The following is a 25,587-nucleotide window of genomic DNA, read 5'->3' as shown; positions in this document are numbered from 1 at the left end:
CCTATTGTTACCAGTAAGTAATCATAGTGCATTAAAAAGTTACTTGCAATCCTACAGAATTAGGCGTAAGTTATTGTAAATAAAAAACAAACAAACCTGTTTTGTCAAAACTGGTAAAGAAGGTAGCACTGTAAGTTTCTGTAATTTTCTTTTCTTCTGTCTTTGTCTAGTTTTGGTATGAGAGTGATGCTGGCTTCATAGGAGTTCGGTAGAATTCCTTCCTTTCTCTTTCATGGAAAAGTTTGAGAAGTATTGGTATTAGTTCTTCCGTGAAGGTCTGTTAACAGTGAATCCATCTGGGCCTGGATGTTCTTTAGTTGGGAGACTTTTTATAACTGCTTGGATCTCTGTACTTTTTGTAGGTCTATTTAAATGGTCTATCTCATCTTGATTTAATTTTGGTAGGTGATATGAATCATGAAAATCATCTATTTCTTTCAGATTTTCAAACAAAGAGGCATATATGTTATTAAAGTATATCCTTATGATTTTCTGAATTTCTTTGGTATCTGTTGTAATGGTGTCTTTTTCATCTGTAATTTTATTATTTTTTTTCTTTGTCTCTTCTGTTTTCTAGGGTTTATCTTATCTTCTGGGGTTTCTTCTGAGTTTGTCAGTTTTGTTTATCCTTTCAAAGAACCAATTCTTTCTTTTATTGATTCTTTTTTTTTGGTTTGTACTTCATTAATTTCTGCCCTAATCTTTATTATTTCTTCCTGTCTACTCATTTTTGGTTTTCCTTATTCTTCTTTTTCCAAGGCCTTAAGATGAAGCATTAAATTGTTTATTTGTGAACAATCTAATTTCTTAATATAGGCACCTAGAGCTATAAATTTCCCTTTAATGACTGCCTTCATTGTGTCCCAGAGGTTTTGGCATGTTATATTATCATCATCATTTGATTCTATGAATTTATTGATTCCTTTTTGATTTCTTCAATGACCCATTGATCATTCAATAGTGTACTGTTTAGTCTCCATGAATTTCTGTATGCACTGTAGCTTTTCTTGTTGCTGAGTTGCAGTTTAATCCCATTGTGGTCAGATAGAGTACAGTAATTATTTCAGTTTTCCTGTACTTGTTGAGATTTGCTTTGTGTCCTAATATATGTTCTGTTTTAGAGAATGTTCTGTGTGCTGCTGGGAAAAATGTATATTCTGCAGCATTTGGATGGAATGTTTTGTAGATATCTGTTAGATCCATTTGTCCCATAACATCATTTAATTCAGATGTCTATTTTTTGCCAGAATGATCTGTCAGTTGATGAGAGTAAGATATTGAAGTCACCCACTACAATTGTATTTGCTCTTATCTGTGACCTTAAGTCTAATAGTGCTTGTTTGTTGAAACTGGGAGCCCCCACTTTAAGTGCATATATGTTTAGGATTGTAATGTCCTCCTGTTGGGGAGTTCCTTTAATCAGTATAAAATGATCTTCTTTATCTTTCCTCACTGATGTTGGTTTGAAGTCTATCCTGTCAGATGTTAGTATACAACCCCTGCTTGTTTCCTAGACTTGAAATACCATTTTCTATCCTTTCACCCTAAGACAGTGAGAGATGAGTTTCCTGGAGGCGCTAAATGACAGGATCCCTGTGTTTCAATCCAGTCTGCAAGTTGTGTTTGTTGGTTGGTGCATTGAGGCCATTGATATTAAGAGTTACTATTGAAAGGTATGCATTTATTTTTGCCTTTCTTCTGATTTGGTAGTGTTTCCTGTTTTCCCTTTACTCATTTGTTTTAACTGTTATTTGAGTGTGGTTTATATTTTCCTGTTTCCTCTTGTGTGTGTTTTGCTTTCTCTTTGGCATTAAGAATTCCTTCACGGGGCTGGAGAGATGGCTTAGCGGTTAAGCGCTTGCCTGTGAAGCCTAAGGACCCCGGTTCGAGGCTCGGTTCCCCAGGTCCCACGTTAGCCAGATGCACAAGGGGGCGCACACATCTGGAGTTCGTTTGCAGAGGCTGGAAGCTCTGGCGCGCCCATTCTCTCTCTGTCCCTCTATCTGTCTTTCTCTCTCTGTCACTCTCAAATAAATAAATAAAAAATAAAAAAAAAAAAGAATTCCTTCACGTATTTTCTGTAGAGCTGGTTTAGTTGTCATAAATTCCGTTAACCACATTTTTGTTGTGGAATGTCCTTATTTCTCCATCATTTTGGCCATTGATATTAAGAGATATTATTGAAAGGTGTGTATGTATTTTTTCCATTTTTTGTAGTTCTTCTGGTTTTACCTTTGCTCTCTTGTATTAAATGGTATTGAGTATGGTTTGTTTTTTCCATGTTCCTTACATGTGTGCTTTTATTTCTCTTCAGCATGGAGGATTCTTTCAAGTATTTTCTGTAAAGCTGGTTTTGTCGGCAAAAATTCCTTTGGCCTGCTTTTGTTGTGGAATGTCCTTATTTCTCCATCAATTTGGATAGATAGCTTTGCAGGATAAATCGGAGTTGACAGTTGTTATCTTTTAGAACTTCAGTACATCATTCCAAGCTCTTCTGGCTCTTGAGTTTGTGTTGAGTAGTCTGCAGTTATTCTGATGGGCTTGCCTTTGTAGCTGACTTGCTTTTTCTCCCTAACTGCATGCTCGCTCTCTCTCTCCGTATATATATATATATATATATGCATATATATGCATATATATATATATATGTTGGTTTGCATGTTTAATAGTTTAATTATATGGTGAGGAGAGGTTCTTTTCAGATTTTGTCTGTTTGGTGTTGTAAAAGCTTATTGTATCTGCATTGGCATTTCTTTCCCAATTTTTTCTATGATTTTGTTGAAAACACCTACTAAGCCGCTTGATTGAAATTTTTCCCCTTCTATTATACCCTGAATTATTATTTTTTATCTTTTCATAGTGTCCTGAATATTTTGAAATTTCCATTCATATCTTTCCTATTAGCTTGTATTTCTCTTTGTTACACTGTATTAGGTCTGACACCTGGTCTTCTAGTTTAGATATTCTGTTCTCTCCTTCATCCATTCTACTGGCGAGACTTTCCACAGAGATTTTTAATTTTTTTTTTTTTTACTTTTATTTATTTATTTGAGAGCGACAGGCAGAGAGAGAAAGAGGCATGGGGAGAGAGTGAATGGGTGCTTCCAGCCACTGCAAATGAACTCCAGAAGTGTGCGCCCCCTTGTGTATCTAGCTAATGTGGGTCCTGGGGGTTCGAGCCTCGAACCAGGGTCCTTAGGCTTCACAGGCAAGCACTTAACCGCTAAGCCATCTTTCCAGCCCTCTACAGAGTTTTTTATTTCACTGATTGTATTCTTCAAAGCTAGGATTTCAGCCTGGTTTTTCTTCAGTATTTCTATTTCTTACTCATGTCTTGTAATGACCTCCTTATTTCATTAAGTTGGTTTCCTATGTTCTCTTTCAGAAGTTTGTTTTCTTCTTCTTCCTTTTTTTTTTTTTTTTTTTTGATTTTTCGAGGTAGGGTCTCACTCTAGCCCAGGCTGACCTGGAATTCACTATGGAGTCTCAGGGTGGCCTAGAACTCATGGCAATCCTCCTACCTCTGCCTCCTGAGTACTGAGATTAAAGGCATGCGCCACCACGCCCAGTTTGTCTTCTTCTTTTATTCCTTTGTTTTCTTCTTTGATTTATGAGCAGGTGCCTTAACTGCTGAGTCATTTCTCCAGCCCCATCTTGCTCTTTATGAAATTTTTTAGTGAATTTGTATCTAACTCACATTTTCTAACCAGAAAATATTTGATTCACAAGTATATTAGGAAATAAACAAAAAGTTTGTATGTATCTGGAAATTATTTTTAAAAATACTTTAAAAATAATAACAAAAAATAAACTGGAAAATTATTTTTTTTAGAATGTATTTAAATTGGAAAGATCCAGGTCACACTTTATGGGAATTTGATAAACCTTAAATATTCTGAAAAGTTACATGCACATCCTATTAAGGAGGTTAGTATAGAATAAACCTAAGAATGTTTTTTTTTTAATCCATATGCAGTGTTTTATCTAGAATATAGAATGTGTTCCTATTGTTACTTGAGAGATATTTATGATAAAGAAAATAAGTATATTAGATAATTGAAATGTACTTGATTATCTATCTCTAAGGAGTCCTTTTGTTCTTAAGCTAAATAATTATCATTTACATCAATGATAATTTCAAATCTACTTGAAAGGTGACATAGGAGTTTAACTGCTAAATCTACCCAAATGAAAGGTATATTACTTGGTGCTCTATTTTATAATAATTAGAGTTTAAACCAACATGTTATTATATAGATGTATTTTTTAAGTTAAGCTCTTTTACAGACTGGGGAAATGGCTTAGTGTTTAAGGCACTTGCATGCAAAACCAAGGGACCCAAGTTCGATTTCCACAGGACCCACATAAGCCAGATGCACAAGGGGGCACACAGATCTGGAGTTGTTGCAGCAGGTGGAGGCCTGGTGCACCCATTCTGTCTCTATTTCTCTCCCTGTCTATTTCTCTCTCTCAAATAAATAAAGAAAAATAAAATATTTAAAACAACTATTTTGCAACAACCTCGTTTTCCAGTAAAGTCTAGCTCTGGTCCAGTGTTTGTGTAATGGGGAGGTGGAGCCGACCTTCAGCAGGTGGCCCTACAGCCTTGCTTGCTTCAGCTTGTCACCATCTGAGGTCTCTGGCATTTCCCAGGAAACGTGGCTTCTAGGATACTAACATTTGTGGCACATGCTGAATAAATGATCTAATTCTCGTATTTTAGATATTTCACATGCTCTTGGTTATAAAAAAGTGCTATGGTTTCTGAAACATTTGGTATATTTGAGATTTTTTTTACTGGGCTAATCTTCATTTCTAACAGAATATGCCTTTTCTGTGCTTTCTTATTATATTTTTATTTTATTTAGATTGAATGGTTACTATTTCAGTAATGATTCAGATGATACACCACAGGACTTTGGTCCCCAAGCCATACAGCTACTCTCTGCTGTTGACATGTTACAGGAAAAGTCTGGAATTGGGCTTCCAATTTTATTTCTCCGAGGATCTGTAAGTATATCTGTGATACCCTCCATAGCTCTTGTTTTACTCCTATGGTACTTAGTCGCAGAGGTTTTCTCTGTTACCGTTATTCCTTTGGCTTTAGATGAGCTATTAGAAACCCAGGATCACACTAAATTCCAACTTAACCTTGAAGTAATTACTTTTGACAGAATTTATGTGTGTCATATCACTTGCTATTTTGATACTGTTCAGCTGTACACCTCAAACTGCAAATAATGTATTAACTTACCACATTGCAATTGGATGAATCCCTAGGCTGGTATTTCTTAACATAATTAAGGAAAGTTAACTTTCATTGTGTCAGGGGACTGCTAGAACAAAATTGTATCTTTTGGTGCCCAGAAACTTATTTTTTTGTGTAAAAGTTTTGTTTCATTGATTATTTTGTTATGTCTGTTCAGTTCAGTGACAATGCACCGCAGGATATATTTTCTTCCTTCAGTTGACTCTATTTCCTGTCAGCAGTATTTAAAGTTCCGAGAAAGAAGTTCTGTGGGGGTTTGTTTTTGTTTAGGTGCTTTAACAATGAACATTTGAACTACTTGGTACTACTTTCTCTGTGAGTGATTAGTGTGCCAGCATTATGCTAAACAGCTTTAGGTACAAACATGAGTAAAATCTGATCCTTCCAATTACAGAGTTTTTTTCATAATCCTTCTGTTTATATAATTCTGTTCCTGACTTAGAAGTCTGTGAAATAAATTTAACTATTGCATATTTATATCAGTATAGTAAATCAAGAGAAGACAGGAATTTTTGTAAAAACTAAGTTTATTTAAAATATATTTTACACATTAAAATTCCCAGTTTTGCATGTAGAATTTTAAAATCATTAAGGTAAGCATCTATTTGCTAAATATTCAAGTTCTTCATGTAAATATATTTTTTTGCTTAGAAAAAAACATTAAGTCATTTGTGAAACAGTTTTAGTGAAATACATTAACAACTTGTGCTAACTTTTCAGGTATGGAAATTTTAAAGAGAGTAAAATTTTGGTTTTAAAGTTTGAGGTTGTTTAGAAATTTAAAATTTATTTTTTAGCTATTGTGCTTGATATTTTTTTTATAAAAAGAACTTAGGCTTTAAGAACCAGCCCAAATATAATTCAGAACTATAAAAATTTGTTTATTTTGTCACCTTCAAAACCTGCATATCCCAGCTGAATGTTTAATTTATAAAATTTATCCTTGTTTTAATTTGATCTAATCTAGCCATATCCAGTATCAACAAAGAACCTGAAGTACTTCAAACTTGAAGTGGTCACAAGAGAGATCAGGTTTCACTTATTATTTGAAAACCAAGTCAGACCACTTATACCAACAGTGTCTTCTGGGAGTCCTCAAATTAGAAAGTTTGTACTTGGTGAAATTTTATACTACCCTTGCTAGATAAAAGTACAAAACTTTTTTAATAGTACCCATTAATGAAAAATTGTAGATACTAACTGCAGTGAAAATAAGACAAGGTCCCTGTTCCCGCTCCATTTCAGTGATCTTGGTATCTATTGGGATATTACTTAGAAGATTATAATTATAAATTCCTTTTGGAATTAAGCAAGTTGTTCCTCTTAACCAATTTAGGACAAATTAATAACTTGGAAGGTATTTTTAAATATGTAAGGTTATATAGCTTTTAGGGGATTTTTATAAGATAATATTTATAAAAATATAATAAATGTAGATTCAGCATTACATGATTTATGTCTTTTACAGAAAGTTTTTCTAAATAGTATAAGCACCTATGCAGTTTATCCATATATTTCTGAGTGAATTTGAAGTTTGTTTTTTTTTTTTAAATAAACTTTTATTTGCAAGCAGAGAGACAGGATGTGAAAGAGAAGGTGGGGAATAGGTGTACCAAGCCCTCCAGACACACGTGCCACCTTGTGCGTCTGGCTTTAAGTAGGTACTTGGGATGCAAATTCGGGCAAGAGGCATTGCTTTGCAAGCAAGTGCCTTTAACCACTGAATCATCTCTCCAGCCTTTAAAGTTTTGTTTCAAAGCACATATTTGACTAGAAAGTAAAAATAGTATGGTTTAAGGGACTTCAACTGACTAATCAGCTCACCATGAAAAGAACTTTATAAACAGTCTGTTTGAATATGTAATAAGATTTTCATGACCCTAACTTTATAAATTAGAAAAGGATAGTCATTTATTTGCATACCACAATTAAGTAAAACTTCTTCCTGAACCACAGTATCAGAGTACTAGATCTTACAGTACCAGCTTTAGATAACACTTGCATAACAGGTGATTTGACATAGGTAGCTGTTAGAACTGTTGAGATTTTATATATATATATATATATATATATATATATATATATATATATGTAGTTTTTTTAGAGACAGGATCTTTCCATGTAGTCCACATTGACACCCAATTTGTAATCTTCCTGCCTCTGTATCCTGAGTGGATACAGAGTACTGGAATATATTGCCACATTTAACTCTAACTACTGGTATCTTTAATCCACCCTCTCAAAATGTCAAAGTGCTTAACAGGAGGCTCTCCATTTAATTTTCTGGATAGGCTGTTTGATTTGATTGAAATATTCACTAGGGGCTGGAGTGTAGTTTAGTGGTAGTGCACTTGACTAATGCAAAAGGCTCTGAGTTCACTCACAATGACTTTCTGAAGCCTTAGATGTCTTTACCCTGTAGAAACTGGGAGTCCTGGAAAATAAGCAACAATAACAGTACTTCAACAGAAGTTATGGACTTATTTTATTCCTTACAAACTTAGGAACTTGTGCTGGAGAGATGGTTCAGAGGTAAGAACACTTGCTGCTTCATTCAGCATGAGGGGCTGAGAGTGTCTGAGACTGCCTGAGTTCCCCTTTCCAGAATGGACATAAAAATCTGGGTATACACATGAATGTAACCCTATCACTGACCAAAACGCTGGCAGCTCTGGATGGAGAGAGAGACCTAGTCTCAAGGCAGTTCATGGATGAACAGAGAAGGGCATCTGAAGTTCTGCTCCTGCCTCTGCATGCACACATACGGTACATGTATATCAGAACACATGTGTATACATCACACATACACACACATGCAAAAATAACCCCAAAACTTAGGAACTTAAACCTTCTTTTATAGTTTATAACTATAAGTTTATAACTATTATCTCCAGTTATTACAAGGCATCTCTTTTTTGTTTATTTTTATTTATTTATTTATTTGAGAGCAACAGACAGAGAGAGAAAGAGGCAGAGAGAGAGGGAGAGAGAATGGGTGCGCCAGTACCGCCAGCCACTGCAAACAAACTCTAGACACGTGCGCCCCCTTGTGCATCTGGATAACGTGGGTCCTGGGGAATGGAGTCTCGAACCCAGGTCCTTAGGCTTCACAGGCAAGTGCTTAACCACTAAGCCATCTCTCCAGCCCCAAGGCATCTCTTTTTGTGTAAGAGTTCACACTGTATTTTGTTGTAGTGAAGAGCTGAAGTAGATGAATGAATTATTTAGTATAGAAGGTGTTACTTGAGAAGAAATAAGTATAAAATAGTATAGAAAGAGATACTGGACTTATGAACTGTTAGTGAAGTTTGGAAGAGAGCATGTTTAGGGAAATTATAAAAGTTTGTGGCAGTATTGCTGAAACATTTTTCGTGGGGTACAGAGTAGATTTTGTAGTGGAAATAGTTGATTTGAACATTTGGAAGTAGGAGGAAGGCAGGAGGCTATAAGAAAATGTCATTCCCAGCAGAAATAATTACTACAAAAAAGTGATTTTTTAAAAAAGTTAATTTAGAAAAGTAGTAGTATTTTTCCCTTTTTACTTATTTATTTATTTGGTTTTTCGAGGTAGGGTCTCACTCTGGCCCAGGCTGACCTGGAATTCACTATGTAGTCTCAGGGTGCCCTTGAATTCATGGCGATCCTCCTACCTCTGCCTCCCGAGTGCTGGGATTAAAGGCGTGCACCACCACGCCCAGCTACCTTTTTACTTTTCTTTCTTTTTTAAAAAATATTTTATTCATTTATTTGAGAGATGAAGAGGCAGAGAGAGAAAGAGAGTGGGTGCACCAGAGTCTCTAGCCACTGCAAATGAATTCCAGATTCATATGCCACCTTGTGCATCTGGCTTATGTGGGTGTTGGGGAATTGAACCTGGGTCCTTAGGCTTTGCAGGTAAGCGCCTTAACTGCTTAAGCCATCTCTCCAGCCCCATCTTTTTTCTTTATACCACATACTAGTGCAGAGATTTTGCTTTCATAGAAATTCATACCTTGGGTGGCGTGCTGTGGCCAATGAGCTCTTTTTTCTAGCTCATACTCTGCAGTGTATATACAGGTTAATATTGCCAGTTTGTTGACCCTTGTTTTTTTCAACCTGACTTTTAAAGAAAAAATATCAAGGTGAAAATTTCTCTTTTTGTGACTGTAACCACAGAAATATGGCCTCTCATAGATTAGCCTTATCACCTGGTTTTGCTATGTATGAAACTCAGTTAAAGTAAAAGTTGATTGCTGGGCAGAGGTAGGAGGATTGCCATGGGTTTGAGGCCAGCCTGAGACAACATGGTGAATTCCAGGTCAGACTGAGTGAGAGTGAGACCCTTTCGCAAAAAAACCGAACAATAAAAATAAAAGTTGAATAATTTGGCCTAGGCTATACTTATACTGTGTGTTGGAATCAGCATTAGCAAGCCGCTTCCCTGATTCCTAGTCTAGTGTGTTTTCTGCTTATTAAGTCATTGTGTGCAGTTTTACATTGATGTTTTCAAATTAAATGATTGGGAGACTCTAGAATGAAAATTTGGAGATGGTTTATAAATGATACGTATCAAATTATAACCACCTTTATAAAATCAGTACCCAAATCACTATAAGCACTATGGTTGCTTATAAGTGCTCATTGTAGGTAGTTTTGCCATGTCAGGGGATGGTCTGAAAACCCAAGTAACCAGAATATTTATGTAGTCACTAGATGATTGCTCAGAGGAAGGAATCATTAAATATTTGTTGAAAATTATTAATGTATTCTAATTTAATTGTTTTTAAGAATGTTACTTGTTTTAGTTTGGGCTTCTACTTATAAAGGGAATATGACAAAGATGCACTATATCAAGAAACCGAGACGCTTTATTCTTTGCATGGTGGTTACCATGGAAACAAGACAATATAAATTTATTTCCACAGTATACAGTATTCACAGTGATTGTTGACCATAAAGGGAAGAGTTACTCATTGTTTTGTCCCTAGTAAGTATGTGCACTCATTTCAGGTTTTTTGCTTTGGAACAGGAAAAAAAAAATCACCTAGAAGAGTTAATTTTTAATGTTAAGAGAGCTAGTAAGTGCTAGGCAAGCAATTTAATACCTTTGTGGTATACCTTTGTGTTAGTACCTCAGCAATCTCAGAGGAAATTGACTGTCTACTCTTAGGTTAAGAAATTCAGGTTGACTAAAAGGGTCAGCTGCTAAATATGAAAAGAGAGTTACATGGCTGGAGAGATGGCTTAGCAGTTAAGCACTTGCCTGTGAAGCCTAAGGACCCCAGTTCAAGGCTCGATTCCCCAGAACCCATGTTAGCCATATGCACAAGGGGGCACATGCATCTGCAGTTCATTTGCAGTGGCTGGAAGCCCTGGCACGCCCATTTTCTCTCTCTCTCTTTCTCCCTCTGCCTCTTTCTCTCTCTGTCACTCTCAAATAAATAAATAAAAATAAGCAATTTTTTAAAAAAGAGTTACATACTGAGCTAGGCCTTGTTCTAGCTACTCTGGGTTTAAATGTTCCCAAGAGAAAGATAATATTAACATACTTGAATGTCAGATGAAGAAATAGAAGTACAATGAAGCGTGTCCTTGCACATGTGTGTGCACTCATGTGTTCATTCACACTAACAAAGCATTAGAAATAATGGTTTGGAGGTCTGTGTTCTAATCTTAGCTATAATATATATTTGCAGCAGTACATTAATATGTCATAAGCTTTCATTAATAGTGACTTTCTAATTGTTAACTATAGAACCTGAAAGTGACTAAGAAATACCTCTCATTTTCCTTCCAGTTTTGAAATTTTATGGTTTCAATTTATATTTTGAAATATATTTTACTATATATTTTAAGGCATATAGCATATACTATTACGGTCTAAACGAATGGCAAAATGGATACTATAGTAAAGCAAAATAATGTATAAATAGTTACTGTTTATTTATTTTGATAGCCAATATTTACTTATCATGAATTCCAAGCACTCATAACTATAGTCTTTGTGTATATGTTGGTGCTTTAGATGTGTGTGGCTTCACATGCATGTGTTTGACTTCAAGCTCTTTTTATAATTTCCTTTAAATTCTTATTTATTTGTTTGTTTGTTTGTTTATTTATGTGCAAGCAGGTATAGAGAAGAGAAATAGAAAGAGTATGAGCATGCCAGGACCTCTAGCCACTGTAAACAAACTCTAGATGCATGTGCATTTGGCTTTGCGTGTGTACTGGGGAATTGAACTTGGGTTATTAGGCTTTGTAGGCAAGTGCTTTAATTGCAGAGCCATCTTTCCAGCCCCACTTCAGACTCTTTATTCAGAATAACCCACAGTGAGGTTAGCATAAGTAAGGGATTGTTAGTAAGGCAAAAGATAACCACTTTGTACCTGTGTTAATTACTTTTTTCTTCATGATGACCATGTGCCCAAATGAAGCCACTTAGGGGAAGAGCAGTTCCCTTTTTCTCATAGTTTAGAAGATAGAGTCCATCATGGTCAGGGAGACATAGCTTGGTCTGTGACAACAAGTTGCATATTATGGCAGCAAATAGGAAGTAGGAAGCAAGAAGAGGCTAGAAGCAGGGCCAGGGTATAACTCTCAAAGGCCTGCTGCCAGTGACTTGTCTTCCATTTACTAGCCATGCCCCAATCCAAACATTCCACAGCTTTCTGAGGCAGAATCACTATTTGAAAAGCAACTGTTCAAACTAGGGCTCAAGAGATGGCTTAGTGGTTAAGGTACTTGCCTGCAAAGCCTAGGGACTCATGTTCAACTCTCCATGTCCCATGTAAATCAGACACACAAAGTGACAAAGGGTTTCACCAGGGAGCATACGTGTGTGGAGTTCAGTTGCAGTGGTTGGAGGCCCTGGCCTGCCAGTTTTCTCTCTCTTTCTCACATTAAGGATGGGGGTCTGTTGGGCTTGCCTCAAAAAAAAAAAAAAATAATAATAATAATTCAAAATGCATAAACCTGTGGGGGAAATTTTCACATATCAGGCAGGAATAATTGTCTGTGAAGCCCTTTTAAAGTTGTTAACTGAGGAAAATGAATGAACAAGGTAGTAAGAGGGTGAAGTGTATGGAAAAGGGCTTTGTAGAGAGTGCAGGTGAGCAGAGTCCTCTGTGTTATGGAACAAGAGAATTGCACATGGCTGATGAACTTCACTAATGTTTCTAAGACTAAAATGTTTCTGGCAACAATTCTCATTTTGCTTGGGGAAAGTACCACAAAAACATCAACTGTTTAGCTTGTACCTGCCTTTTTTTCTGGTAAATTTCAAAGAAGGAGCTAAGTTATAAATTAGTAAGTAAACTTTGTAGTGTATTCTAAACAAAACCTCAGTAAAAGTAACTAAGCAGTGGAATCTGTGCCATGTTGTATGACAGTCCAGCCACGTTGTCTTTTAAAACTGGAGGTTCTAGATTGAGCTGTGTTTATGATCACTTTTAAAAAGACCAATACTGCCAGGCGTGGTGGCGCACATCTTTAATCCCAGCACTCGGGAGGCAGAGGTAGGAGGATCGTCGAGAGTTCGAGGCTACTCTGAGATTACAGAGTAAATTCCAGGTCAGCCTGAGCTAGAGCGAGACCCTACCTCAAGAAAACCAAAAAAAAGAAAAAAAAGACCAATACCCATGGGGTTGATCTGCATCCCCAGTGAGGAAGGCCTCTTCAGAAAAGGGACAGGGAGGATTGAAAGGATGGTACCAACATGTGATGTTTACATACAAAATATGTCCATATCTAATAATAAAAATTTTTTAAAAGATCTAATTAATGTTTCAGTAGTAAAGATTAAATAATCCAAGTACACATCTAAAACTGTATATTGGGAATGTATCTGAATTACATGTGAATTTTTCTGTCATTAAGACTAAAACAAGTACTACTTTGCATATTTATTTGTAAGTGTAATGTTCAAAACAAAGATTCACATGAAAATCTGAGGGGCTTAAAGCTGAAATGTTATTAAATTCAAAGAATTTATAGAGAGAATTGTGTTTTACTTGGCTTATTTAATTGAATGACCATTTTTAGAGATTAACTTTATAACTAATTTCAGAGTTCTCAGCGTCTTGCAGATAAATACCGGGGTCACAAGTTTTTTGGCATTGGCAAGAATCAACCGGAGAGTTGGTGGAAGGCCTTTTCCCGGCAACTTATGGCTGAAGGATTCTTGGTAGAAGTTCATGGGAAAAACAAATTTATAAAGACTTGCTCCCTTACAACAAAGGTAAGCAGTATAGAAATGCACCAGTTTGACATGAAGTCTTTGTTACTATGCATTAAGCTTCTTCTTGCTTTTGATAGGCTAGAAACTGGCTTGCTAAAGCCAGCATAGGATCTCCTCAGCCACTTATCCTGCCAGCTACTGAGGAACTGTGTCCAAGGAAATTTCTTCGACCAAGGTTCAGTTTTTTTCCTATTAATTTCAGGTCATTTATTGCTGTTGAAGTGATTCAAGTTTAACAATTTATAGACTGTGCACAAGTAAAATTAGTTACCTATATGCTTTTGTACACTTGGCTCAGTTTTACAGAAGAAAGCCACAGGGAAAGGTGCTTGATTGATATGAAGTACCTGCCTATTGTGTCTAAAAAGTGTCTTTCCCATGGATTTAGCAGCTTAGAGATAAGTGTTAAAGCATTCTCATACCATAATTCTTCTTTAGGTATATAGGATGGGAAGGTAATAAGTTTTTTGCCTACTTTTTATTTAAAACTTTTATATGAATGCTATTGATCACTTTTTTTTTCTTTCCACCTTCTTCCTTTTCAAGGATATCTGGTTTTAAAGGTCTATCAGGATGGTGTATACTCATACTTTTCTTTCCAGCTTCTTTCTTTTCTGGGACATAGGTTTAAAAGAGTCAGGGTAGTATAATGTCTTACTTTCCTGAGGGTTAGAGTGTGGTGATTCATAGACTGGATGATTGCATGTCCATTGGAGATGATTTATTTCTATTGTCTTTCAGTTCTAAGGCTGTCTCTACAGACCCTGAACAGCTTTCCTCTTACCAAACGCTGGTTGAACTAACTGCAGAGAAGAAGGTTTGTCTTGAAAAAGTGGTTCTGATCTAGTTCATTCTTCACTTGTTTTAAAACCTTGTGCTTGCATTGCCTCCAGCTAACAAAAATAGCATATAAACATCACAAACTGGCAAAAGAAATTAAGTAACAGAATAAACGTGCAAAATTATGATTTTGGAGCTAACAGGAGAATTTGAAGCATTTCAGAAAGTAATTTATTATTGGTTCTTATTTTGGGATTTAACTTATTTTGTAATTCTTTATTGTAACTTGTTTGTAGCTTATTTGTAAATCATTACGCTTTAATTTTTTAACATAGTATGATACTTACAGTTACTGAATGCTGATTCCTATAGTCTCCTTAAAACTAAATACTCGCTGGGCGTGGTGTCGCATACCTTCAATGCCAGCATTTGGGAGGCAGAGGTAGGAGGATCACCATGAGTTTGAGGCCACCCTGAGTCTACATAATGAATTCCATCCAGGTCAGCCTGAGTTAGAGTGAAACCCTCCCTTGAAAAAATGAAAAAAAGAAAAAAAAAAAGCCTAAGCACATGTGTACATACCCACCTGCAAATGTGTATACACATTTTTGTTTGTTGGGATCATAGTAACTATTACAGATTAACTATTTGCCTGCAGGCAAACTTGAACTAATTATTAGAACACGGAAAATGGACAAATGTGGTGAATTAAATTTCTGGTATACTTTTTTCTGCTTTATAAAAGTATGGAGAATTTAACTGAATTATTGTTATAATTTCTGTTCTTGATATATCTTACTTTTTTTCATCATTTAAATTTTTTTTTATTTGTTTGTTTTCTTGAAGTTAGGCCTCACTTTAGCCCAGGCTAATCTGGAATTCACTGTGTAGTCTCAGGCTGGCCTCAAACTCGTGGTAATCCTCCTACCTTTGCCTCCAAGTGCTGGGGTTAAAAATGTATACCACTATGCCCAGTACATCATTTATCTTTTTAAACTGCCCTTAGGGTCTTAAAGGTTGATGGCTCAAGGGCTTATTTTCAGTTGATTTATTTGAAGAGCTGGTTAGTCAAGGAAAAGTTGTTACTATGAGATTTTGTATCTTGTGTGCTTCACATTTACATGTTTTATAATTTCTATTGTGTTATGGACTTTTATTTATGGAAAAGCAGTATGACTTGGAGAGGTTGTATTCTTACAAAGCACCTGAGAAAATGTCTCCTGGAAGTAACATTCTTAAAAAAAGGTACAGTGTTTCTATTTTATATGTTTGCTTCCATGATCAGGTGTAGTTTCCTTTCATTCTTAGAAAGAAATGCTAGGTGTTGAGCCATTTCATTTATAAAAGGAAGGTAAAGCTAAGAATAGTCCTCTAGTACTATAATAATTAAAGTAGACCCATACAAAGGTAGCATTAATGTTTGTTTCATAGCTAGCTCCTACTGTTTATTGTGCTCTGTGGTAAATAGTAGTGAGCATTTCATATGTAATATCTCACCTAATTCTTAGCTACTATCCTTTCCCCCATTCTACAGTCAAAGATAAGTAAGACTTAGGAAGTTAACTAATTTGTTGAATACTGATAATGGCAAAGCTGGCTTTCAAATCTGTATTTATCTACTTCTAGTGACTGATCCCTGTTAGTATACACGAGGGAAATAGACATTTCCATGCCATTGGCAAATAAAAGTATTATAGCTATAATAGAAAAATATAACAGATGGTACAGAATAAAGGTAACGTACCTATTACACTTTTGATTTTTGTTATCTTGCTGGGTTGAGGATGGAAGTCGGGGTTTGGTGCGAAATAGGCTAGCACAATACCAATGAGTTACAAACCAGGCCCTGGGTACTTTTAAGCTTATTATGTGACTTCCTGACTTAAAGTATTGAAAGTGTGTAGAATTCCACAGGTCTGAGGATTGAGAAACAGAAGTGGCAAGACTTGTACATACACAAATTAAATAGACTGTGTTTACAGTCATATCAGATTAAAGTTAGTTAATATGCTATCACACTGTTATGCATTTTCTGTGCTTTAATTACTTAGATAACACTACTTTGGACCTTGCAAAATATTTATTATAATATTAATTTCCTAACTTAAGCAATTTGTTTTTGTCTGGCTATGTGATATATATATTTTATTTGAATAAAATAAGGAGTGTATAAACAGTATATCAGTTCAATATCAACATTTCCTCACTTAAACATTTACTTTATTTATACTTGGTTGTTTCTTAGTGCCAGGGACCATTTTGGACACTGGGGATTAGTGAGATATATTATAGATACTGTCATCTGCCCTAACAGACTTGGTACTCTAGCTGGTGTGTCTAACTTATGGCCCACAGGCCACATGCTTCCCAGGATAGCTATTGGTGCTGCACACCACATTTGTAGATGACAATATCATGTCACAATGTCAAAAGGTTGGATATGCTGACATCTAGTGAGATATACAAGGAGGGGGGCATAAAACTACAGTCCAGGTTATCGAGACTTAAACAGGACTTACCAGGAGTAAAATTTAAAGTTCAGGTAGAACTTGCCTTTATGTGGGCACTGGCTTTGCAGGCAAGTGCCTTAACCATTGAACCATCTCTTCAGTCCAGCATCTGGAGTTTTTATGTGGGTATTAGCATTCTAAACTCAGGTTGAGCTATCTCTCCCACCCACAACACATTTCTTATTGAAATTTTTCTGTATACATTTGTACATCAATGTTATCTTTTAGATTTTTGCTAGAATATAGTAAAATTTTGTTTAGTAATATAACTTGAAAACAGTTTTGCAAATAACTTGTCATTATAGGATTCCATAAATATCAAGGTAAAGTTAATGTATAAATTAAAGCAAATTAATAATTTTTATTAGATTGACATTACTAATTCTTTGAACCAGTGTTTTTTTAGGTTCAAATCTACTTAGTATATATGATAGGATTTGATAATTGTGAAAAAGAAACTTGGCATTTATGCCATAATTTCTGAATTCATGGAACAGAGAATTGTATAAACATTTCTTAATTACAAAATACATCCTTTCACTGTTATTCAAGAAGCCACATTTTTTTTAAGGTTCACATTTCATGTATAATCTATTTTATAAAATTTCGTTTCTACAACTTTTCCTTTTTATAGTTAGTCAATGAGAAATACCTCTTGTAAGATAACCTCATTTACTGCCTAGCCCATTTCATTGCCTTTTGAGCAGTCCAAAACAAAATTGAGTCTTTTGCTATATATTTTTTAAATTTATTTTTTACTTTACTTTTATTTATTTATTTGAGAGAGAGAGAAAGAGGCAGAAAGAGGGAGAGAGAAAATGGGCATCCAAGGGTATCCAGCCACTGCAAATGAACTCCAGACACATGCGTCTCCTTGTGCATCTGCCTTACATGGGTCCTAGGGAATCGAACCAAGGTCCTTTGCCTTTGCAGGCAAATGCCTTAGCCATTAAACCATCTCTCCAGCCCCTCATTTGCTATATTTTTATTTTTCATTTCAAAACTTTTTCTGAAGTGGGGTCTCACTCTAGCCCAGGTTGACCTGGAATTCACTAGGTAGTCTCAGGGTAGCCTCGAACTCACAGTGATCCTCCTATCTCTGCTTTCCAAGTGCTGGGATTAAAGGCATTAAACACGACTCCCAGCTTTTGAAACATTCTAAATAATTTTATTAATTCCTTGGTAGTGTAGTGTTCCCCACCAACAAAACTCAGTGATTTCACAGCAGGAATAATAGATTGTATCCCTGCTGTTAGAAAAAAACATTGTCTTAGCTTAGAAAAGCAGTATTTTAGAGAAGCAGTGTTTTATTTGAAAGCATATGGTTAAGAAAGAAGGGCAAAGAGTCTCTCCTTAAGCCAACAATTACATGTAGAACTAAATAGCAGTTAGTTTGCTTGTATTTATAATTTTTAGACAGGGTCTCTCACCCTAGTCCAGGCTAACCTATCACTTCTATAGCTCAGCCTGGCCTCAAACTCAGAGTGGTCCACCTGAGCCTCCCACGTGCCAGATTATTGGCATCAGCAACCACTCCTGGCTGCTTCAGTTGCTGTTTTAACTGTACCATTAAAATGAATGCATTTGATCCACAAGGTTTAATAATGAGACTTTTTGCTATTTAAGTACAAATTGTCTTACTAGTATTATAAAGAATAAATTGTTAGTATTGATTTTGAAATATCTCATTTTAGACAAAATAAAAAAGCTTTACTATTAATTTTCTTTTAAATATTTTAGCGTCATTATGCAGGTGCCAGGAAAATCTTACCCTTTCTCAGAACCTGTTATTTCCTCCCAAGAACAGGAGACTCGGGTAAGGCTTTTGTAAAAAGGTAATTTATTTATGAGAGGGTAGCTGATATTCTTTGCATGCTTAAAATTCTGTGGTAGTGTATTTTAAATAGTTCTTTAGCTGAGAATTTGAGATAGAGTTCAGCTTACTTTCATCTTAAGGGAAAATGTATGATCCAAAGCTCTTGAAGTACTAACTGAATTTTTCAAAGCGCATTTCAAAAACATTGAGTTGCTTCTTTGTTTTTGGTTCAGACTATGTTATATGCCAAGTTGGTAGAAGCTAGGCAGCAACATGCCAATAAAATGGATATTCCTCCAGCTATTCTGGCAACAAATAAGATTCTGCTGGATATGGCCAAGATAAGGTAAAGCATCTGTTTTATATTCTGATTTATTTTCTCCTGGTAGATTTATAAATATATCATGGGCTTAGGAGATGGCTCAGTAGTTAAAGACACTTGCTTACAAAGCCCACCATCCCTGGTTCAGTTACTCAGTACACACTTAAAGCCAGATACACAAAATGACACATGCATCTGGAGTAAGAGTTGTTGGCATGTTCATATTCTCATTCTCTCTCTCTTCCCTCTAGCAAATAATCAAATAAAAATACTTTTGAACATAAAAATAAATAAAATATATCACTAAGTAATAATGTGACTATGGCTTCAGTGGTCACACCCCTGAGATGATTCCCTACAATCCAATGTTTTCAATGTTAGGGAAAAATCAGCGTTTGTCAACTAAATCTGCCATCCACTCATCCCTGCACACCCACCCCTAATACTGCAAAAGCAAATAAAAATACTTTTTTTCTTTTACTAAATTTTATTCAATAGATCTTGCTGTGATGCAGAATTTTCTAAATGATATTACATAGTACTTATATCTTACAGTGATTGTTTTGTTACAAAATAAATATTCTAAAACTGGACTTTAATATTCAAAGAAAAAATTTAAGGAAAAAGAATAATTGTTATATTGGTAGAATTTTAGAAAGAACACCATACATTCTTGGATATTAGGCATAATAAAAATATTGAGCTACAGTATTCGTGCATTGTTTAAGCATTAAAAATCCATTATACACTTTGCATCATAATAAGTCATACCAAGATGAGTAGCTAAGTAGAACTCTAGATGCTAATGTTTCTTTTTGATAATGACCTCTTTACCACTTAGGATAGGCTCTGTGTTGTGTGATGATGGAAGTGGGCTGCATTCATGAATTGTTAAATAACAAATCTTTTTTTTTTTTAATATTCTGTTTATTTATTTGGGAGTGAGAGAGGTAGGTAGAGAGAAAGAGAGAATGGGCACGCCAGGACCTCTAGCCACTGCAAACAAACTCCAGACATGTGCACCCCCTTGTGCATCTGGCTAACATCGGTTCTGGGGAATCGAGCCTTGAACCGGGGTCCTTAGGCTTCACAGGCAAGTGCTTAACCACTAAGCCATCTCTCCAACCCTAAACAACAAATTTTTATGGGGAGGAAAGCAAACAAAAACAAAGCTTGCCTACTTGTAAAATACATTGGTTTTGACTGTGGAAAAACAAAATTCCCAAGTACATATGAAGCTGTACACAGTGTCTCTTACTGAACTAATATCACTCTGTTTCTTGCTCATTTCTTTCTTTTGTAAATGCCAGACCAACTACTGTTGACAGTGTGAAACAGATTGATGGTGTTTCTGAAGGCAGAGCTACTATGTTGGCCCCTCTTGTGGAAGTCATCAGACATTTCTGCCACATAAATAATGCTCAGGTAAAATGCTGTGGTTTATAGAATAAGCTATATCCTAGAGAATAAACCTTGGGGCCATTTCAAAAGCAGCATTTCTCCCTTATTTTCATTTCAGTAATTTAAAAAATGTGTTACTTACATACTTTTTAAAATTTACTTTTCTTCTTTTTAGGTAGTATCTCACTGTATCCCAAGGTGACCTGGAATTCACTGTATAGGTTGACCTCAATCTCATAGTCATCCACCTACTTCTGCCCTCTGAGTGCTGAGATTAAAGAGCGTACCTTATGCCTGGCTGTTGATTTTTGAGACATGGTTTCCCTAGCTTGCTTGGAACTTACCATGTAGCCCATGTTGTTCTTGAACTTGCAGTATTCCAATTGCTGGGAGTATAGGCACAAATCACCATGCGTGACAATTGCACACCTTTCCAGATGGTATTAAGGTAGTTTTCTAGGTAGCTAGTGTGTACGTCATTGGGAGGATTTATTTTTAAATTTGAATCTGTTCAGTGTTTTGTGTTGACAAATTCTTTACTCTCAAACACAGTAGTTAGGAATGAAAACTGCACAGTTCTGCATGCTGTCAGTTGGTAAGGAGCTCTTTCACTTTGTCCTCTTATTGTTTGGCATATTTCCTAATCACCATCTGCTGTCACTTCATAGTAAATAGATTCATTTTGTTCCCTTCAGTCCTTGCAGTATTTGCTTCATATCAAATCATTTTAGTATTTATTATTTTACTATAAAGACTACTTTCACGGAGGATTTGGTTTTTCCTTAAGCCCTATGTATAGATCACACTGCATTCTAGCTCAGAAGATGAGACCAACTGAGATTCTAGAAAGATTGCTGGTCTTAGAGTCAGGGAGTCAAGATTTCAGGTCTTATCTACACACATCATAAATTCCCTGCACACAGAAGATAACTTCCTTCCCCATATTAAGGAAACAGTGAGTACTAATAGAAAAATGAAAAAAAAAAATCATTCTCTGACTCTCAGTAGGAAAGCTCTGCTTTTTTTTTTTTTAATTTAATTTATTAGTTTTCTTTTCAGTAAATACAGGCAGTTTGGTACCATTATTTAGGCTCATCTGTGATCTACCCCCTCCCATTAGACCCTCCTTGTTAATGAAAATGGGTCATGCATTGTGGAGTTAGCCACCAGTTATTGGTATGATAAATGTCTCTGCAAATCATGACCCAACATGTAACTCTGACATTCTTCCTGCCCCCTCTTCCGCAAGATTTCCCTGAGCCATGTTGGGTTTTTTTTTTTTTTTTTTTTTTGGTAGCCTTTCCAGTTTTGAGGCATAATACCTTTGACAACTTAGCATTTTTTTTTCATAATCCTGTATAAGAAATTACATGAAAATTCCTTGTATTTCATATTTGATATTTTGGACACAGAGTGCTATACTTACTAGTGGTGACTGTACAATCCCTCTTATGGGGGCTGGGAAGATGGTCCAGTGGTTAAAGGTGTTGCTTGAGCAAGCTCCTCTCTTGAAGACTGGGTGGTAAATGAGTTATTGTTGTTATTTAATAGTGAGTGAATTATTCCACATAACTCTTCTTCAGGAGAGGAAGACAAACTAAAGTAGGGCAAAAGATGAGTGCCCAAAGGGCGAGTGTAAACATCCTTTCTGTGCCTTATGCATGGAGAAAATGATTGCTAGCCTCTGTAGGTAGGAATTATGTCTGGATCATTCTGTAAATTGAAACCATTTGTTAAATAAATAAGTAATTTAATGCTTATTAAGCCAGCTGCTTTTCACTCCTTTCAATAAGCTCTTAATATATTTGATTACCATAATAACAATCTAAAGTGACCAGTGTGAACCAGGAACAGTGACAGGTATCTGCAGTCCTAACTACTTAGGTGGCTGAGGCAGGGCAAGTTTTTGAGTCCATTAGTTTTAGACCCACCTAGGCAACATTATGAGACCCATCTCAAAATAAATATAAGGATTCAGAAATACAGTTTTTATAATATGAATATTCCACTCACTTAGATGGCCTTTTAGGAAAACAACCTAAAACTATTATTTCTATAATCTTTTGTCTTATGGAAATTTGTTTTTTTTAAGATTTTATTTTTATTTATTTGAGAAAGAAAGAGGGAAAGAGAGAGAATGGGCACACCAGGACCTCTGAAGCCACTGCAAACGAACTCCAGATGCATGTGACACCATGTGCATCTGGTTTACGTTGGACCTGGAGAATCAAACCTGGGTCTTTAGGTTTCGCAAGCATACACCTTCATTGCTAAGCTGTCTTTCCACCCCAGAATTTATGATTTTAAGATGTTTGCCTCACTGGGCATGGTGGCACACACCTTTAATCTCAGCACCTGAGAGGCAGAGGTAGGAGGACCACTGTGAGTTAGAGACCACCCTGAGACTACATAGTGAATTCCGGGTTGGCCTGGGCTAGAGTGAGACTTTACCTCGAAAAAACAAACAACAACAACAAAAAAGATGTTTGCCTCTCCCCTCTCCTCATTTCTTTTCTCTTCTTTTTTTTTTTTTGGAGGGGGTGGGGGATTCAAGGTAGGGTCTCACTGACCTGGAACTTGGTAGCCCTAGGCTGGCCTCAAATTCAGAGTGATCCTCCTACCTTTGCCTCCAGAGTGAGTGCTGGGATTAAAGTCATGTGCCTGGGCTCGTTCTTATTATTTGTACTAGCAAATACATATAATTCTTTTGGATTTTTGGAACAAAATGGTGGCAACATCTGTAAACATATAACTAAAGGGTTTAGAAATACCCAAGACACACAGCAAAGTGGATTCAAAATAATAATCTCAGAAAGAGGCTAAAGTGTGACTGTAGGAAGCAGAAGTCTAATCAGATCATACCTCAGAGAAGACTTTGTGAACAGTAGTCAGTGATGGAAGTAGAAATAAGAAAGATAGGGTGAGGGAAAGCCTTCCTAAGTGCTTTGTAGATGAGAAGATATTTTAGAGAAAAATAAAAACAGAAACATTCAACTTCTCATCAAGCAGTAAGCCAAAACTTACCTAACCAAAGATTTTGTATATATATATAAATTACACAAATATTTGTTATGTAAATATAAATATATATCTATAACAGGATTTAGAAACTAAAAGTAATTTCTTCCCTAAAAACAAAGCTTATAAATATTATTTCTTTTCTATCTAAACATATAGTAAACCACAATGATAAATAACCTTATCCAGAATGATTCCAGTGTTATTCACCAGGAGACTAAGCTCTTTAAATTATTAAATTAGATTTATTTCATTATTTTTCTTATAACTCCAATATGCTGTTTTAGTCTACTTTAACGTGATTAAAAAGCAGTTACCAGGCTGGGGAGATGGCTCAGTGGATAGAGCACTTGCTGCTCAAACCTGAGTACCTGAATTCAGTTCTAGGCCACACTTAAAAAAAAGCTCGAGTCCATTGTTTTCATTATCCCTGAACTCTGGGATGGTGAGATGGGAAGTGGAGACAGAATTTCCCTGAAGCTGGAGGCAATGGAGCATAGACCAGCAGCACAGCAAGAACTATAGAGAAAAAGGCAAGGATTGACCCAAAGCTTATCCACTGACCAGCCCATGTGTGCCACACATATGTCCATCCATACTCATGCATACTTGCACACACACAAATTTTACACAGAGTGATTTCCCATCATTTCTTTTCAGGCTTTAGAAAATTATAATATTAATGATTTTTAGGGTCTTATTCTAGCCCAGGTGACCTGGAATTCACAGTGATCCTCCTACTTCTGTTTAAGAGCTGGGATTAAAGGCATGCACCACTACTTCTGGCTCATTAATTTTATTCTTAATATTTACCTGTGTTTTTCTTGTGTATGTCTTTTAAAGAACCACAGCTAAGGATTTACATACTACTTAAAGGACAGTGCTCTAGTTGAGATTTGTGTTTCTAAATTAAATATGTAGATAGATAAAAAAATTGTATGTATTTTATAAACATCCATGTGCATATTATAATTAAGTATACAGTTATAGTGTATATTTCCTTATGATATATTAGCAGATTCTGTGATTCTAGTACCTAAACTTGAGTATTGATTCTGTTCATTCAGTGTCTACTTCCAGAGAATTAGGAAATTGATTTAAAGGGAGTAAATAATATAATTTGTTTTTATTCTTTCTCATCGGCTGAAGAGAAGACTGGGAAAGTTTAGTATTGCGAATATTGTATTAAAATTTATGTTCTTTAGCTTAAGTTCAAGTGCTTTTTGAATTCCTGACAAAAATTATTTGTGTCGGGCGTGGTGGTGCACGCCTTTAATCCCAGCACTTGGGAGGCAGAGGTAGGAGGATTGCCTTGAGTTCGAGGCCACCCTGAGACTACATAGTGAATTTCGGGTCAGCCTGGGGTAGAGTGAGACCCTACCTTGAAAAACAAAAAAACAAACAAAAAAAATTATATTTGATTGTTACTTAGAGATTTTGTGTTACCTTTTTAGTGGCCCATGAACATGTTACATATTGATCATTATGTGGATAATGTTATAGTATCCGTTGTTTAAAATCCTACAGTCAGACCTCTTTTCAAATATAAAGCCTCAAGAAGAAGAGAAGAAATGTCTGGAAGTGGAAAATGCAGACTGCTCGTTCTCACAGTCTGCAGCAGTCACGTATTCCTTATTCCAAGAAAAGATGTCGTCTTTGGTAGGTGTCTATTTTTTCAGCTTTTCAACAGTAAAGCAATAACTTGGCTTAAGTTACTTACCAGTTGACCTTATAATAAGTCTCATTTTATCTTTAATTTTAAAACAGAATGACATTTTCTTGTCTGTTAAGCCCACCTCCGTCAAGTAGCAATAACAAGAATGTTGACCATGATTACACAGGTGTCATCATAGTGCAGCAGCAATATTTTAAAGCCATTTTTGGAGGTCTGGAGAGATTGCTAAGTGGTTAAAGCACTTGCCTGCATAATCTAAGGACCCCGGTTCAGTTCCCCAGTATCCACGTAAGCCAGATACACAAGGTGGCGCATGCGTCTGGAGTTCATTTGTAGTGGCTGGAGGCGGTGGCATGCCCATTCTCTCTCTCTTTTTCTCTCGTTCTATTAAATAAATAAAACCATTTTAAGAAACTAAATAATAAAACATTATGAAATAATACCAAAAGACATAAATGAAGATAAATTATTCTAGGTGGGCGTGGTGGTATATGCCTTTAATCCCATCACTCAGGAGGCAGAGGAAGGAAGATCGCTGTGAGTTTGAGGCCACCCAGAGACTACATAGTGAATTCCAGGTC

General features: G+C 35.9%; 1 protein-coding gene across 6 annotated transcripts in view; it reads left to right on the top strand.

The window, feature by feature from the left end:
* Wrn (WRN RecQ like helicase) overlaps positions 1–25,587 on the top strand; it is a 179,887-nt gene that overhangs the window by 133,426 nt on the left and 20,874 nt on the right. For 4 of the 6 annotated variants that reach the window (XM_045158705.1, XM_045158707.1, XM_045158702.1 and 1 more), the window contains 9 exons: positions 4,869–5,010; positions 13,314–13,484; positions 13,562–13,659; positions 14,226–14,301; positions 15,433–15,509; positions 18,515–18,590; positions 18,824–18,936; positions 20,223–20,337; positions 24,859–24,990. In XM_045158705.1, coding sequence (XP_045014640.1) covers positions 4,869–5,010; positions 13,314–13,484; positions 13,562–13,659; positions 14,226–14,301; positions 15,433–15,509; positions 18,515–18,590; positions 18,824–18,936; positions 20,223–20,337; positions 24,859–24,990 — 1,000 coding nt within the window. The remainder of the gene's footprint in view (positions 1–4,868; positions 5,011–13,313; positions 13,485–13,561; positions 13,660–14,225; positions 14,302–15,432; positions 15,510–18,514; positions 18,591–18,823; positions 18,937–20,222; positions 20,338–24,858; positions 24,991–25,587) is intronic. The other 2 variants (XM_045158706.1, XM_045158704.1) reach the window with 2 other exon arrangements.

This window comes from Jaculus jaculus, chromosome 9 (genome assembly GCF_020740685.1).
Source record: "Jaculus jaculus isolate mJacJac1 chromosome 9, mJacJac1.mat.Y.cur, whole genome shotgun sequence".
Taxonomy (NCBI): Eukaryota; Metazoa; Chordata; class Mammalia; order Rodentia; family Dipodidae; genus Jaculus; species Jaculus jaculus.
The sequence above is the reverse complement of the archived record's forward strand: the minus strand, read 5'-3'. Positions and strand labels throughout refer to the sequence as shown.